This window comes from Pyxicephalus adspersus, chromosome 11, assembly GCF_032062135.1.
Source record: "Pyxicephalus adspersus chromosome 11, UCB_Pads_2.0, whole genome shotgun sequence".
Taxonomy (NCBI): domain Eukaryota; kingdom Metazoa; phylum Chordata; class Amphibia; order Anura; family Pyxicephalidae; genus Pyxicephalus; species Pyxicephalus adspersus.
Genome location: NC_092868.1, coordinates 26,908,858 through 26,923,256, shown reverse-complemented (window position 1 = coordinate 26,923,256; position 14,399 = coordinate 26,908,858). Strand labels below are relative to the sequence as shown.

The 14,399-nt window shown below is 37.9% G+C and overlaps 1 protein-coding gene across 2 annotated transcripts in view; it reads left to right on the top strand.

Moving 5' to 3' along the window:
• Positions 1-251: 251 nt before the first annotated feature.
• BCL3 (BCL3 transcription coactivator) overlaps positions 252-14,399 on the top strand; it is a 39,401-nt gene continuing 25,253 nt past the window's right edge. Inside the window, exons 1-2 of one of the 2 annotated variants that reach the window (XM_072425802.1) lie at positions 252-680; positions 787-1,231. In XM_072425802.1, coding sequence (XP_072281903.1) covers positions 841-1,231 — 391 coding nt within the window. In that variant the 5' untranslated portion in view covers positions 252-680; positions 787-840. Of the gene's footprint in view, positions 1,232-14,399 lie in introns of both variants that reach the window. The other variant, XM_072425801.1, reaches the window with a different exon arrangement.

Sequence of the window (14,399 nt, the reverse complement as noted above, 5' to 3'; positions counted from 1 at the left end):
TAACTGTAGCTGTAGAAGGAACGAAACTTTAAGAGTTAACAAGGCATGCAGCACAGGACAATAAGCAATTATCCAGCATAATAAGGCGAGGTAATTTGAGGTAATGCTGATAGCTTATTTTTATAAGGAGTGGCCAGTCCTGGCTCTCCTGATTTTCATTTTCACTGTGGGAGGGGCCTTTCAGGGAACAGGGTGAGAAAGCACCTGGGTGTGTTATTTCACAGTGGGGAAGTCCCTTATGTCAAAGCTGCTTCCTATTCAGCCTGTCAGTCTGTGCAATTGCTGGGTAGAGCAAGGGGGAGACACCAAGGGAGTGAGAAGCAGAGGAAACGAAGGGGGGTCAGGGCCTATATAGAATTTAAGGCGTCAGGGAAAGAGGGAGATCCTGGCATGAGTCAGTAGAGTCCTGCAAGCCAGAGAATAAAAAGTGAACAAACTTAAGCAGTTTTTGAAAACTTAGGTTAATTGGTTAGCTGCTGGATTTCAATGGTGCAAGTGGTTTGCAGAATGCTGGAAAACAACATACAGGAGATCTTCTAAGAAGAAGCCTACACAGGCGAAAGGTGGATGATGATGACTTCTGGTGGTCTACAGAATATAAAGAATTGGAGTTAGAATGCAAAATATTTAAATGGGACTGATGCTACAGGCAAGAACATGACTAAATCCATTTGCACCAGGTAACCATTAAAAGGGGAGGGAAAAAGATAAGAGAGGGAGGAGAAGCAGAGATTGAGGAGGGGAACGACTGATAGTGGCACATAATTGTCAATGAAATCTGTACAGGTCCACTGCTGGAAATTGTCTCCACATGGATTGAGATCATCCAATGACTGACTGATGGACATTGCACAGTACTACCACCACCACCAAGCAGGAGGAATGGAGGCTGCATCACCTTTGGACCTCAGCATCCGAAAAAGTGTGTTGGATGACATGTCCCGAAACCCCGCTGGATTATGGACAAAGGGAACTGTGCAGGTGGCTAAGACCCTGAAGGAGGTTAAGATGGAGAACATGAAGTCACCAGCAGGGGGACACAGTGAATTGCTGGAAGAAACAGGACTGTACAAAGACCAAGCCTGTTTGCCCCTGAGGAAACGCAGATTCCCCCAGTCACCTAAGGAGGAGAAGCCCCTGGTAAAACGTATTGATGATAGCGAATGGACAAGACAGTACTATAATTCCTATATGGCAATGCCAATAGCACCGCCGTCAGCTTATTACCAAGGTAACTTTCTTGAAATCACTATATATTTATATAAATTGGTGGTTTCTGCAACTTGAATGATGCTTTTGTTTTTTTAGAATCAGTGCATCCATTTTTAATGTAATTCAGTTATAGGTGCAAACTTTGGCCCAATCACCTGCTGGCTTTAAAGCCAAACAGCGACACTGGGAATTTAAATTGATTTTTGGTCCAGTATATAGCAAAAGAGTAAAATATTTGTTTTTGGTGAGCTATCCCTTTAACAAAGCTTTACAGCAAAGTATAATTTTAATTCCCCATTGGAGAGATTTTCCCTGACATCCTGTAAGGCCACCAGAAAAAAAAAATTCCTATCAGGACAGTGACAATAAAAAATGACTATATATATCTGAGTCTGTGACCTGGAACAAGGAAATAGCAAATAAAAACAGAGTTAGGTCAGAGTTCCTGACAACCTGCATAATAATAAAGACGGATTAGGAATGACAGCTTCCTTGTTCCTAGTCCATGTGTCCATTACATTTTGTATTGCTGTGTCCCCATTGCAAAGACTCCTGCTCACTTCCTGTGTGGTCACTTATAAGGAGTGAGTAGGGTACATCCCCAGTGGAGACTAAACACTTTAAAGAGATTGTAATCCTTTCCTGCGGTTTGTTGAGGCAAAAATTCTATTTTGACTGACATTCCAATTATGTTCAAATCTAATTTGAATGATAAAAATAACTTGTATTAGGACATTGATCGTACACTGCAAAACCACATAGCATTTTACTTGCCCTTCAGCGATGTCAGCGCAGCACTCTGACATTATGCAAACTTCTTAGTAGAAGCTTGGAATGCTTACAGCAAAGTGCAATGCTGAGTTTGGAAAGCTGCATTATATCAAATCTTCCTTTAATGCCAAATATATTTGTTATTTGTTATACATCTGGGCTCTGATGATGGCAGACGTAAAAAAAAGAAATTTATTGCTCAGAACATCCAAGGTACAGCTCTGACTTGGCACTACTGTACTGAACCAATAATCTACTGTAACTCCATTTTATTAAAGCTCTTTTATTATAGGTATTCTGTACTACAGCTCTGCTGGTTTCCAACCCATTTAAATACCAAACACTGTTGTCAAATATTACAGTGTAAGCAATATTGATGTAAAATTGACACTACATTTGCAATATTTGCCTGATTGTTACATAAATAACACTCACTCGACACAATAAAATAAAAGGAGGACTATTGTTAGGACAGCCATGCTTGGTGATGGTACTGATGCAACTATAAATGATACTGAGGAGCAGATAGAGGGAATGAGAATGAGGGGAGACAAGACAAAAAGAGGACAAATAAATGGTAAAGTAGAACAATATAATAAAGAAGCAGGGATGGAGGGAGAGAAAATGAACAATTGGAAGAGAAACAGTGGGAAAAGATAGAAAGGAGGAAGGTGGAGGGAGAAGAGAATGAGAGAGGGTAGAAGGAGAGAAAGGTGACGTAGATAAACAAATTGAGTGGAATTGGGAAAAACTTTCTTTTTTTCTGTTATAAGTAAAGAGAAGAAGAATTCAAACACTTGTCAGATTTTTACTGTTATCCACAGAGATTTTCCCCTCATTTACCTCAGATATTGACAGACAGGAAAGAAGGAAAAAAAACAACACAAAAATATCTTTTAGGGGTTCTAGCCCATTTGTCCCCTACTCTGCAAGGGCAGCATGGTGGCTCAGTGGTTAGCACTCTGGCCTTTGCCGTACTAGGTCCAAGATTCAAATCTCGGCCAAGGCACTATCTGCATGGAGTTTGCATGTTCTCCCCGTGTTTGTGTGGGTTTCCTTCCATATTCTCCCTGAAAATTGACCCTAAACTGTATTAAGGACATATGACTATGATAGAGACATTAGATTGTGAGCCCATCTGAGGGACAGTAAGTGACAAGACTATGGTCTTTGTACAGCCGTATGTTGGTGCTAAAAAACACTATGTAATAATATTACTGTATCTACAAAATGATTTATTTTTTCACATTATCAAGTCAACATATTTGAGAGTTTCATAATTTACTGGCAGCCAAATTAGCTGCAGGAGTGATCTACCTATCCCTTAAAGCCATCCTCAGGTCGCATTCGTTGGGCTAATTTCAGACACAAGGGGCCCGATTTATTAAAGCTATCCAAGGCTGGAGAGGATACACTTCATCAGTGAAACTGGTTAATTAAGGAAACCTGGAATGGATCTGATCCAGGATTCAAAACATTTACTAGCATATTGCAAATGACTTTGACAAAATCCATTCCAGGTATGCTGGATCACGCAGCTTCACTGATGAAAGTATATTCTATCCAGCCTTGGAAAGCTTTTTGGAAATCACATGCACAGTGTCAAAATGTACAGCTGACAGCTCCCAGGCGCACTGAACTCACATCAAGAGCAACAAGATTTGAGAGCGTCTGCAGATTTTAAGACCACAAATGCAGCATCCAAGCAACATGTTACTCATGTAAAGTGCATCATGAGCTGCTGAGGTTGCATGCAAATGGTTCCATCTGCTCCTATTCATTTGACTAAAAGAGATTAGGACCGTGGTGGAGCCTGCAGCTGATTTTAGAGCTGCCCCACCAAAATAACTGCTTCCTGAGACATGCACCCGAACCTTCTAAAAGTAGACTGAACATGTGGCATATACAGCCATGTAACCTGTAACTTTTTGTAGGTTGTTTTTTCTTACCGAATCTCATTGGATGGATTTTTCCTTAGTCTTCAACAAAAACAAATACATAACCTAGCCCTTTATTTAATAACAAGAAAAGAATATGGTTTGCATTCTACTTTAAATGATCTGATCCATGTAAACTGCATTACTGCATTATATTATCTAATAAACTCATATGTATGCATACATAGAGGAGCCACTTAGCTGGTACTTGTGGAACTCTTGAGCCTATTACTAAACAAAGGCAATGTGAAAGTATTATCCAAAAAGAAATCATCTTTCAGTGATCTCACCTAAGTCAAGTGATCTGATAAATTGCAATGTTACTGAATACTTTATTGAAGAACCTGATAGGGGTCTGTTTAAGAGAAAAGTATAAATTGGAATGATAAAATGTCAGAATGATAAAATGTACAGAAACTCATTGCAATAAGCTTACTGTAGCATTAAAACAAACAGGTACAGTATAAAATGAGTTATGCATTTTATGGATTTGGGATTTTTAGACACTGATGTTATACCTTTTATTTAAGCAAACACAGCTGGAAAATTTCGCCTTTATTTCAAGCTGAAAAGCAGGAAAATGCAAATAGTTTTAGGCTAGTAATTATTTTCTATATTCACTGTTAATTCTGACAAAGGCTAGTTCACATTTCATTCCATAATGAAATCAGTCAGAGAATGTTTAAAGAAAATAGATTGCTGAATGAAATATTTAGACAGCTATCTCTGATTTATTTTTTGCTAGGCTGCTGTGCTGAGCCGATTGCCCTGATTCATCAACCAGCAGCAATGTTTAGGGCATCTAAATGTACACCTAAAACATGCTAAAAGGGCTTTTCAAATAGTATTGTCATATGGCATTTTAGCATGATATGAGCTCTATTAGGCATAGCTTAAATGCAAATACAGTTTGGATAATCAAGGCCACTGTGTTGAGTGTCACTGTTTAGACTTCTCTTGTTGCAATACTGTATTGGGTAAGGCATGTAACATTTTCAGGATGAGCTATGCTGTGGCTGCCTATAATTTTCATCTCATCATCTCTTAAGGTCTGCATGTAATATATTAGCCTCAGCTCCCTTCTAATCTCATATACCTGCTACTGACTGTGTGTGAGCATGACACATGCAAGAAACATCTCTCTTCTAAGCCTGAGGGGTCGTTCGCACTTGTTTTCATATCTGCTGAAAAATATTTCTATCAAAGCAATATTCTTTACTCGGTATATGACAGTCTTTAAAGCGTACCTAAACTCAGAAATTTCAAAAAATTCTGTTGTTTTTTATTAAGTGCAACACCCTTTTTTCAAAAAGAAAAAGGGTGCAGCACCGTCCCCTAATTGTCCCCTAAATCATGTGTCCAGGGAGGCTCTTGGGTGCTCCTTCTGTGCATGCCCGAGCATCTTGAGCATGCGCAGAACGAGCCTTTTCGTGAAAAAACGCATGCGCAGTGGGATTTGAAAGTTTTTTTTACATTCTACATCATCATTTTTTTTGTTTTAGGCAGTTTTCAGTTTAGTTCCTCTTTAAGGCTTGTTTGGACCTTCCTAATCTTAACTAATATTGTTGCTGTGCAAGATAAAAGACAAATGGAATATGATTGGGAACAGCTACACTTTGCCAGTCATTTGGAAACAATATACATATTTTATGCTTACATCACATCCCAATATTTGCATTACTTTTTTTTATAGCTTTTTCTTAATCTATAGTGTACCTGCTGTATGTGTCTATTAGGAATTTTATTGGAGTTTTTAATTTTTTTTCTGTCCTTAGTCTGATGTTCAGCATCTTTCAACCCACCTAAACCAACTTTGTCCTGGACCTTCCCTAGCCTGAGACTGGAAAGTAAAAGGAGAAGCAGAATAGTGATCTACTATACTGTGTTTCACAGTGATAACTGACTCTGCCCCAGCCACATTTCTTGCTTGCACATAAACTATTTGGTTCTTTGCATTGCCTCCACTAATTACACTACAGCTCTGCTATATAGGGACTGCAAGGGGCTGTCTCTAGGTCAAATCCAGGTACCTAAACTACATGAATTTAAATAAATACACTTATTGAATAATTATTGATACTAGAATTGCATTTTATATCTGTCACTTCAGCTATAAAATTCCATCAAAACCAATTATGGGTTAACACAAAGGTCCCCAACCCCCAGTCCGTGGACCATTAGTGGGCTCTCTGATAGGTCAACTGTGGCTCTGGCCTGTGCACCCAGCAGTGGGACCAGGAGGAGGACCCCGCTTGGTAGGGCGCACCAGCCAGAGCCGCAGACCTCGCAGGCTCAGGGTGGTGGGCAGGTTGTGTCTCTGGTTTAGACCTGTGATGGGAGAGTGGGTGGGTTCTGGGATCATTACGTCATCCTGGGGGGAAGTTTCTTCCCCTTTGAGTGACACACAGCTCCCCGCGCATGCACGGCTCGTAGTCTGTGCATTTAGTGGTCTGTGATGTGCAAAAGGTTGTGGACCACTGGGTTAACACATGTAGGATGAATTACCTAGCATTCCTGTATCTTTGTGTGACTCTTAAGAGCCTAGTCTTCCATCTCTCCCAAAGCTACAGTGGTTTCATATTTCACAGCTATCCAAGAATGTTAGTCTGTTGAGCAAAGCAGGTTTTACATCTGCAGTTTGGGATATAAATTATCTATCTGGATTCTCCCCAGAAAAGCTTTAAGCACTGATGATGTAGGAAGCCCTGATGAAGGTGGAACAATGCTGAAACATGTAGGTTGTAGTTTTAGTTAAGCTTGCTAACTATAGTTCATCTGAAATGTAGAGTGGTAGCAGCATTCTTCTTCATATAACTTCTCTACACAGTGTTATGTGTCTATTACTACAGAATGCATTTTACCAGTATATGATGACAACACTAAAAGGAAGCAGTGGGCTGATAAATTGCACCAACATAAATTTTCCTCATTATTTTGTTTCTTCATATCCAGCCAATTCTGAAACCCCAACTGTAGCCAAAACTGTAATATTGTTTTGGATGCACTAGGATATGGTTGCAACCTACAACAATGCTGTTGGCATATTCCTGTACTAATGACAACTGCTACCCCTATTTGTCCTAGTGCCAGTGAGAGAGGAGGAAGTGAGGAAATATATCCCCATTGTAGTCAAGGGGAGAAATAAAACCCCAAAGAACTTTTACCTTTGCTACATACTATCCAAATCCTAAATGGCTGGATTTAGCCTGTAAATAAATAGAAGATAAAAGAGCTTCTAGAAAGAGTCACAAGACTTTCTGTAGCCCAAGAAAAAAAAAACCCATAGTTTCTCTTAAAGGGTATGGGTTAGTGGAATGTCTAATGAACTGTTGACTGAAGCTCTTCTGTAATACTCCTATGCTGCTAAACTCCCTCCAGACCCAAGGCCACTTATGTCATCATCAGATGTTGGCAAAGAATTTCCAATAATTTTGTAAGTTGTTGATGTCACTTCCTGTTATGGATTGTAATGTCTATTGCTCCAAACTTCTGAGAAGCTCACCAACATGATTTCTATCAAACTAAGATTTTCTGGCAAGCACTCAAACGCAGATTTCTCAACAGGAAAGGGGAATTATAATGGGAATTATGTGCTCAGAAGCCTTTCATGTGCATTGCAAGTTCATTTTTAAAGTGAATTAAAAACAGGTCAAAGCAGAACTTCTTGCAAAAATATTTGCATATTAAATGTATGCCTTATGGCAGATTTTACCATTTTTAATTTTTCCTGGAAACACTTATCAAGTGGCATCATGATAGTTTACTTCCTTTTCCCCTTCCATGGAGCTGAATTGATACCATTGCATTGTTAGGAATTTACAATACTAAAGAATTGAAGAAAATAAATGCTTGCAAATGCCAGAACACACATTTCCAAATGCCTGAATAAAACAAGTGGTTAGTGTCTGTTACTGCTGCCAGGTGCCTGGTGTTTGTACTACACAGAAATTAAGAATAGCATTTGTCAGCATTTTTAACATCCATCATTTTAAATACAGAAGTATTTTTTGCTGCTTCTGTGCTCTATCAAGTGCTTTTAAACCTAGACACAGATCACATGGGTAGCTGTAACAATGCAGGTACTTAATGTGGTTTGTGAACACAGAGAGCCTTTTTAGTAAGACAGACCCTGTCTGGTAGACTTCCAGTGAAAAAGTGGATCAGCAAAACACAAGAAAGTTGAAAAGAGCCCGGAATGTAAATCATTAGCTGATCCAATGTACAGATGTAATTACCAATTTAATGCAAAGACAAAACTTTAGTAGGTAAAGACACATTTTTCTTTTATAGTAAGCTGTTTATTTTATTGTGTTCATTAAACAAGGCATACTGTGTATTTTCTCTTTAAAGAAAATATTATGCTAAAAAAAAGAGATGAAGGGGCCCTCAGGTCTTCATACTGTCTATTTCTAACTTGTAAGAGTGTACTTTGTTTCCTGTCTTAAAATCAGAATGAACAAGAAAAACAAGTCAAGTAGTTATCTGCATCTATAGCAAGGGTATATCTGTCTCACTTTTGTCACAATAACAAGTTTCTCCATTACAGATTTACCTTGTTCACATGGTCTGAAAACATTCACATTACTTTATATGCGATGGCAATAATCAGTAGGACCAATGGAGAGAGTACATTTTTCTAGTAGGAACACTGACAGCAATATAAATTATAATAAATATATATAAATATAAAAACCTTTCAAGTTATATTTGTTAGACTGGGTTTAAATTTGGTATCTAAAACAGGTATTTGCCATTTTGTAGCTATGATGTGCTGGGTTCCTTTGCCATAACCAGGGCATCCAGTGTCAGCACATCCCTAACAATATTGCAGGGTTCCTTTCACAAACTTGATGCTGTCACTGTGCCAAAGAGCAGGTTCAGACTCATGGCAGAAACAAGCACTCTTGAGCGGCTACCCGCAGTGCAGTGAACCAATTTGCAGATTTGATAGTGGGCAGCAATGAGTCCATTACTGCCCCTATTCTCTATATATGTAGCGCTTCCCCTGGGGCAGTGATTTAATGACTTAAGGAAGCGGGAATCACACTGCAACTTCACCTCCAGTCTGAACATAGCCAAACTCTATATTTTTTGGGAAATCCAACTGTGACAAAATGACCTTTAACTTTAGGGGAATATTTGTCACTAACACAGATTTATTATGTCAGTGGATAATGCAGCTAAGGTTAATACATAGACCTATAATCTATTTCCTACTATTATTATAGGTTCCAAGTCACATTTTCACCAGCTAAATAAGTAATAAAAAAAAGCCAAGGGCAAGCCTACATTAAGTCCATCAAAATTAACTTTTATAAGGAGTTGGTGTCAGTTTATACAGATCTAAAAAACGACCATCTGTCATAATGCTACAGTGAATCTGACATCTTGTCTCCTTGAATAATCTTCTTGGCCACACCTCAATCCGGTAATACAGTTAATGCAACTGGTATAGACATGATAGTGGGTGTGTTGCACACATCAGGATCATCCAGTAAAAATAAAAAAAATCAAGATGCCTTACTGCAGACATTGTTACCTTCAACCAGTTCATCAACAGTGGGAGGAGTGATTCATAAAAACTAGGGAAAAGTCTGTGCTTAAAGAATAAAAGCCAGAATATGACAAATAAGTTTTAGTGCATGCAGATAGCTACTTGCCAGGGCCAGTTATGGAATACATAGCAACATGGGCAAAACTTTACGATGGTTCCCCACCCAGTGAACAACTTGTACCTTGCTGGTGGTCCATGCAGTCAATTCCAACAATGCTATAATAAGAACATTGTGTAGACTCCTGCATATAGAGCCTCTCGCTTGTTACTTCTTCCAATGACAGGCTCCATACAATGCTATAATAAGAACATTGTGTAGACTCCTGCATATAGAGCCTCTCGCTTGTTACTTCTTCCAATGACAGGCTCCAGGATAGGACATGAGAGAAAATTCTCCCCAAGTGGACAATAAAAACAGCCAACAGTGGTTTCAACCGTGGCCTATTAAACAAATTTATATAAGGAGGTCTGGTTCAAACTATATGATATATGGAGAATTTCAGTAGATTCACCAGACCTCATGTCTGTGGATCCAACGGATTCCTAACTGTTGATTATTCTTGCATTAAATTGTAATTCTTACCCCTTCCCCATAAAAACTTCTAGCATTGCTTCTCTCCCCTGCACCTGTGGTACCAAAATGAGATTTCAGCTAAGACAAGCATTAAAATTTAAAAAAAATTCAACCATGGATTTTTCCTTTTTGTTATCAGGTTGTGTTGGCTCATTCTGCATGTCTCCTAAGTTTATATTTCAGTATAACTGATTGTTCTCCTAGTTATAAGTAATATAAAATTTGTGACTTTTGCCCTTTTACCACGCAGTGTCCTTTTGGGAGACCAGATTGCATGTTTAGGCATTGTCTTCGTGATGTTTACAGCTGTCCTATGCATAATTAAAGTACGGGAAAAGATGGGGAGCCTAGAAAATTCAGGTAGTTTCCAGAGCTGGCATGATTTTCACAAGCTTCCCATAACACAATGGGGATACACATAGCCTCAGCAAATTTACTACACACCAAGGTTTCTGTTTTTACACTTAACACAGCTTTTTGTGGTTATAAACAGATTATACCACTTTAGATAAACTAGTTGTTTAGTAACTAGTTTTGTTTGTGAATTTTCCTTATATCTGCTTATATCTAAAATGATCAGCCATGTCTTGCCTTGTATAAAAGCTTGTATTGAGTAAAAGTCCCATAAACTGGAGATTAGGGTAGCTGAAATATTACTTTGGTGTCAAACTGACCTTTGGTAATTTATCCTATCTTGGAGTTTGATTTCTGGAAAAAGATACATTAACATTTCATTACAGTTCTCAATAAATCAGATTATAGTTTAAATCTATCAGTATGTGTTTGGTTATAGGAAACAAATTAGAGGAAACCCATAGAAGACATAGTAGGTATTTATATTTAGGTATAGGTATTTGGCCCCCTTAACACTCAAAGGGAAATGTCTGAATCATGATGCCACACAAAACTGGCCATTAAATAATTAAAAATGTAGCTAAAAAAAACACAGCAATGGTGTAAAGACAATGTAGCATCATAGAAAGGGTTCAAATGACCTCAGACCTAAAAATCATGAAGTATATTGTCAATGGTAGTGTATTGTCAATAGGGAATTCATCTGAAAAATGCATGTGCAGATAGTGCCACTATCTTCCAAACAGACAGATTACCATTAGGATATTGAATTTAATGGAAAAGATGATGAGAATGTATTAAGCAATATCTGTATTTGTTTGAGAATTTTGTCTTTTCATCAGTTTTTTAACCTTTAGGAACAATAAAGTTTGGCACTTAATGCCTACATCTGTCAGACTTGGCTGTTACTGTGGATGGCCAGGTCTTCTACTAATCCAACCACCTGCAAACAACAAGATCTCATGCGGCAGAATACAGGCTGTGCTACAAATTTATTCTCCTAGTAGGCCAGCAATTTAAGGTGAACAGATCATTCTCTTGGAAAACAAGTTGATTACTCATTAACCATAACAGTTCACCCATCAAAGTCTTAAAAATGCTAATATGAATTCTAACAAGTACTTACCATGTTCATTGGCTCATAATCGCTGCATTACACATTGATACAATGAATACATACAATAAATATGTTGATGTGCATTAATATGTGTGTTTAATTTAAAGCAGGGAAATACTTTATTATTTCCTTAATGTGCATTGGAGTAAGTTGCAAAAGGTTGCCCTGAGAATAAATGCAGCATCTACCTTTTTTTCATCCAGTGTGAACCAGTAGGGCATTGTAGTAAACTGATCCTAATGGAACATCAGATTTTAGTCGTTGCATTGGGTATGGCTTGGGTCTTCCAGTTCATCCAATATGATGTGATTTTTTTGGCCAATTCAGTACCACACTGGTGCTGCTGCCCACGGTGCAAGTCTATTTTGCAAAACCTAAATCAAAACAAATTTTTATCTAGATGGCAGAGTGCCTCATACTGTCTGTGATATGCCGCCACGTAAACCAAGGTGCTTACCTGATGACAGGAACACCTTTGCATTGTGGCCAAAGAGAATGATGTCTACTTTGCAAACGTGCTGCAGCAAAGGCATCTTATCACATTATGATAAATATTAAAAAATAGTTGGGACTTTCCATTATATCTTAAAAAATAAATGTCGTTAAGGTGGATTTATAGCTGGCAACGTTTCTTCTATCTGAAATAGACAACTGTCCAGTACTATTGGGGAAAACCTGGACCTGCTATCAGACATTCTGTAGGAATTTCAGTCAACATTTCGATACACTGTAGGTACACTGACCCCAATAGAACCAGACTATGAAATCAACTAGCTCGAATTATGTCAGTTGTTCAAAAATACCTTTACACACAAGTTAAGCAGGAGTTCAAACTATATAATCAGCTGTTTTGTGAAGCATTTAGCCTTGCTGGTCATTAACCTTCTAAAATACACAAAGGATACATTTAGGTAGTGAGGTGGCCTTTGTTTATCACTGCACAGAACTACTATAGTTACTTTCATCTCTTTACTCAATTCATGTGAACTCGTATCATAATAATGACTTGTGATTTTATCCTTTATTTATAAAGTGCAATCATATTACTCAGTGCTGCACAATAGATATGGATTGCAGATGACAAGCCTGCATTCTAGGCAAGTACAAGCAATGAGACTGGAGAAGAGGACTCTGCCCAATAAAGCTTACATTCCAAGACGTGGGCACTCTAACTGTGAATTTAGAATTATAGTGTATAGCTATACATAGTGTATAACTATATACCTCTATTTCGTATTATTTTCTGGGCTGATTCTCCCCAGTGAAGACACAGAGAACAATACTCAACATAGGTTTCAATCCTTCCCTTCTATATTTAAAGCTAACTTTTGGCTTCAATATGTACTGAACAAAAGGTTGTTTTTACTGGATTCAGGATGCTTCCTGGTGAATTGTGTATTTTTGAGGGGAATTCTATGTTCACTATAGCAAACGCAGATAATTACAATGAATTTTCCTCTATACTGGTGGTCAAGTATGGTGTCTGCTACAGTGCTGCTACATGTTAGAATGTTTACACCTGGTACCGGAAACAGGAGTTTCTGGCAATAGGATATTGTATGTAGTCAGTACAGAGTATCCCAGAATAGGTTAGATTTAGAGAGTTGGGTTAAGGGATATGGGGAGGGTTAGGAGGGGCTTCAGGCAAGGTGCTGATCTTTGCGCTGGTACCCTAGTTTTATAAACTAACAATACTGAGTGTTTCCGAAGCTAATAGCCAATGTACTAACATATTTCTAATCCTATATTAGATAGGTAAAAGCTTAAGATTCAAAAACAGCTGAGCTCTCCTAGGTCAAAGCCCAACTACATCCAAAATCGAAGGCAAATTCTTAAAGCAGTTATGATGATTAGTGTACAATATACATAATACCTTTGCAACTAAACTTTACAAATTCAAAAAACAATTGTGTATCTGTTCCTGCTTGTAACTATGTACCTACGTACACACCCAGGACCTCCTCTTTTTATTTCCTCTTAACAGATGTAGGTTTTTTATTTATCACCTATTATTTACCAAATATATAATAATAAAGGTTATTATTTATAAGGTTTAATATTTACCACCTAGTATTTACCAGTTTTTTACCACCTATTATTCTCATGTAGACACATGGCTTGCACTGTTATGCAAGGATGTTGGGAATGTGAGTTCAAAGATGAGGGAAAATGCAGTGTACAAGTACATTTTACTCATAAAACAAAAAGTCCATCATGTTGGTTCTATACATCATTTAAACTTCTATATAAATCTAATTGTTTTTAGAATTTGCCTTGAGGTTAGTTGCGCTTTAAAGAGCTGAAGCTTATAATTCTTTGACAAGCTTTGATCTGTGTCAGTGGAAAGAGTTGAATTTTTTTGTTCTGGAGAATCTGTGTGTTTTATTTTTAAAGAATGACTGTACTTTTAAAATGACTATATTATGATGATGGAAAAGTATAAATTCAGGCTGCCAATTCTTGGTATACGCAAAAAATAAAGGGCACCCTCTTTCAATTCTATGCTTTTATGTATCAGGACATAAAACATCTGGCCCTTAGTAGGTGAAAATGCAAGCTCAAGTGAACAACAATACATGGCATATAACATGTTGTCATTAATTTAACAATTACTAAGTCAGAATTCAGAGGTAGTGTGTAAAAAGTTAGGTACCTCTTTACCACTTCCACAAGAATTAGATCGCAGCTGGTTTCTGCTAATTATTAGTGTTGGTCGAAAATCTCACCATTCGATTTGACAGCTATTCGATCGAATAGTAAGATATTGTTCTGGTGATCAAATGCCGAATTCGAACACCATTGAAGTCAATGTTGGGAGAATTCAGGTTATTTTTAGGGACTATCGAGGGCTGCAAGAGCAATCAAATTGCTTTTGCAGCC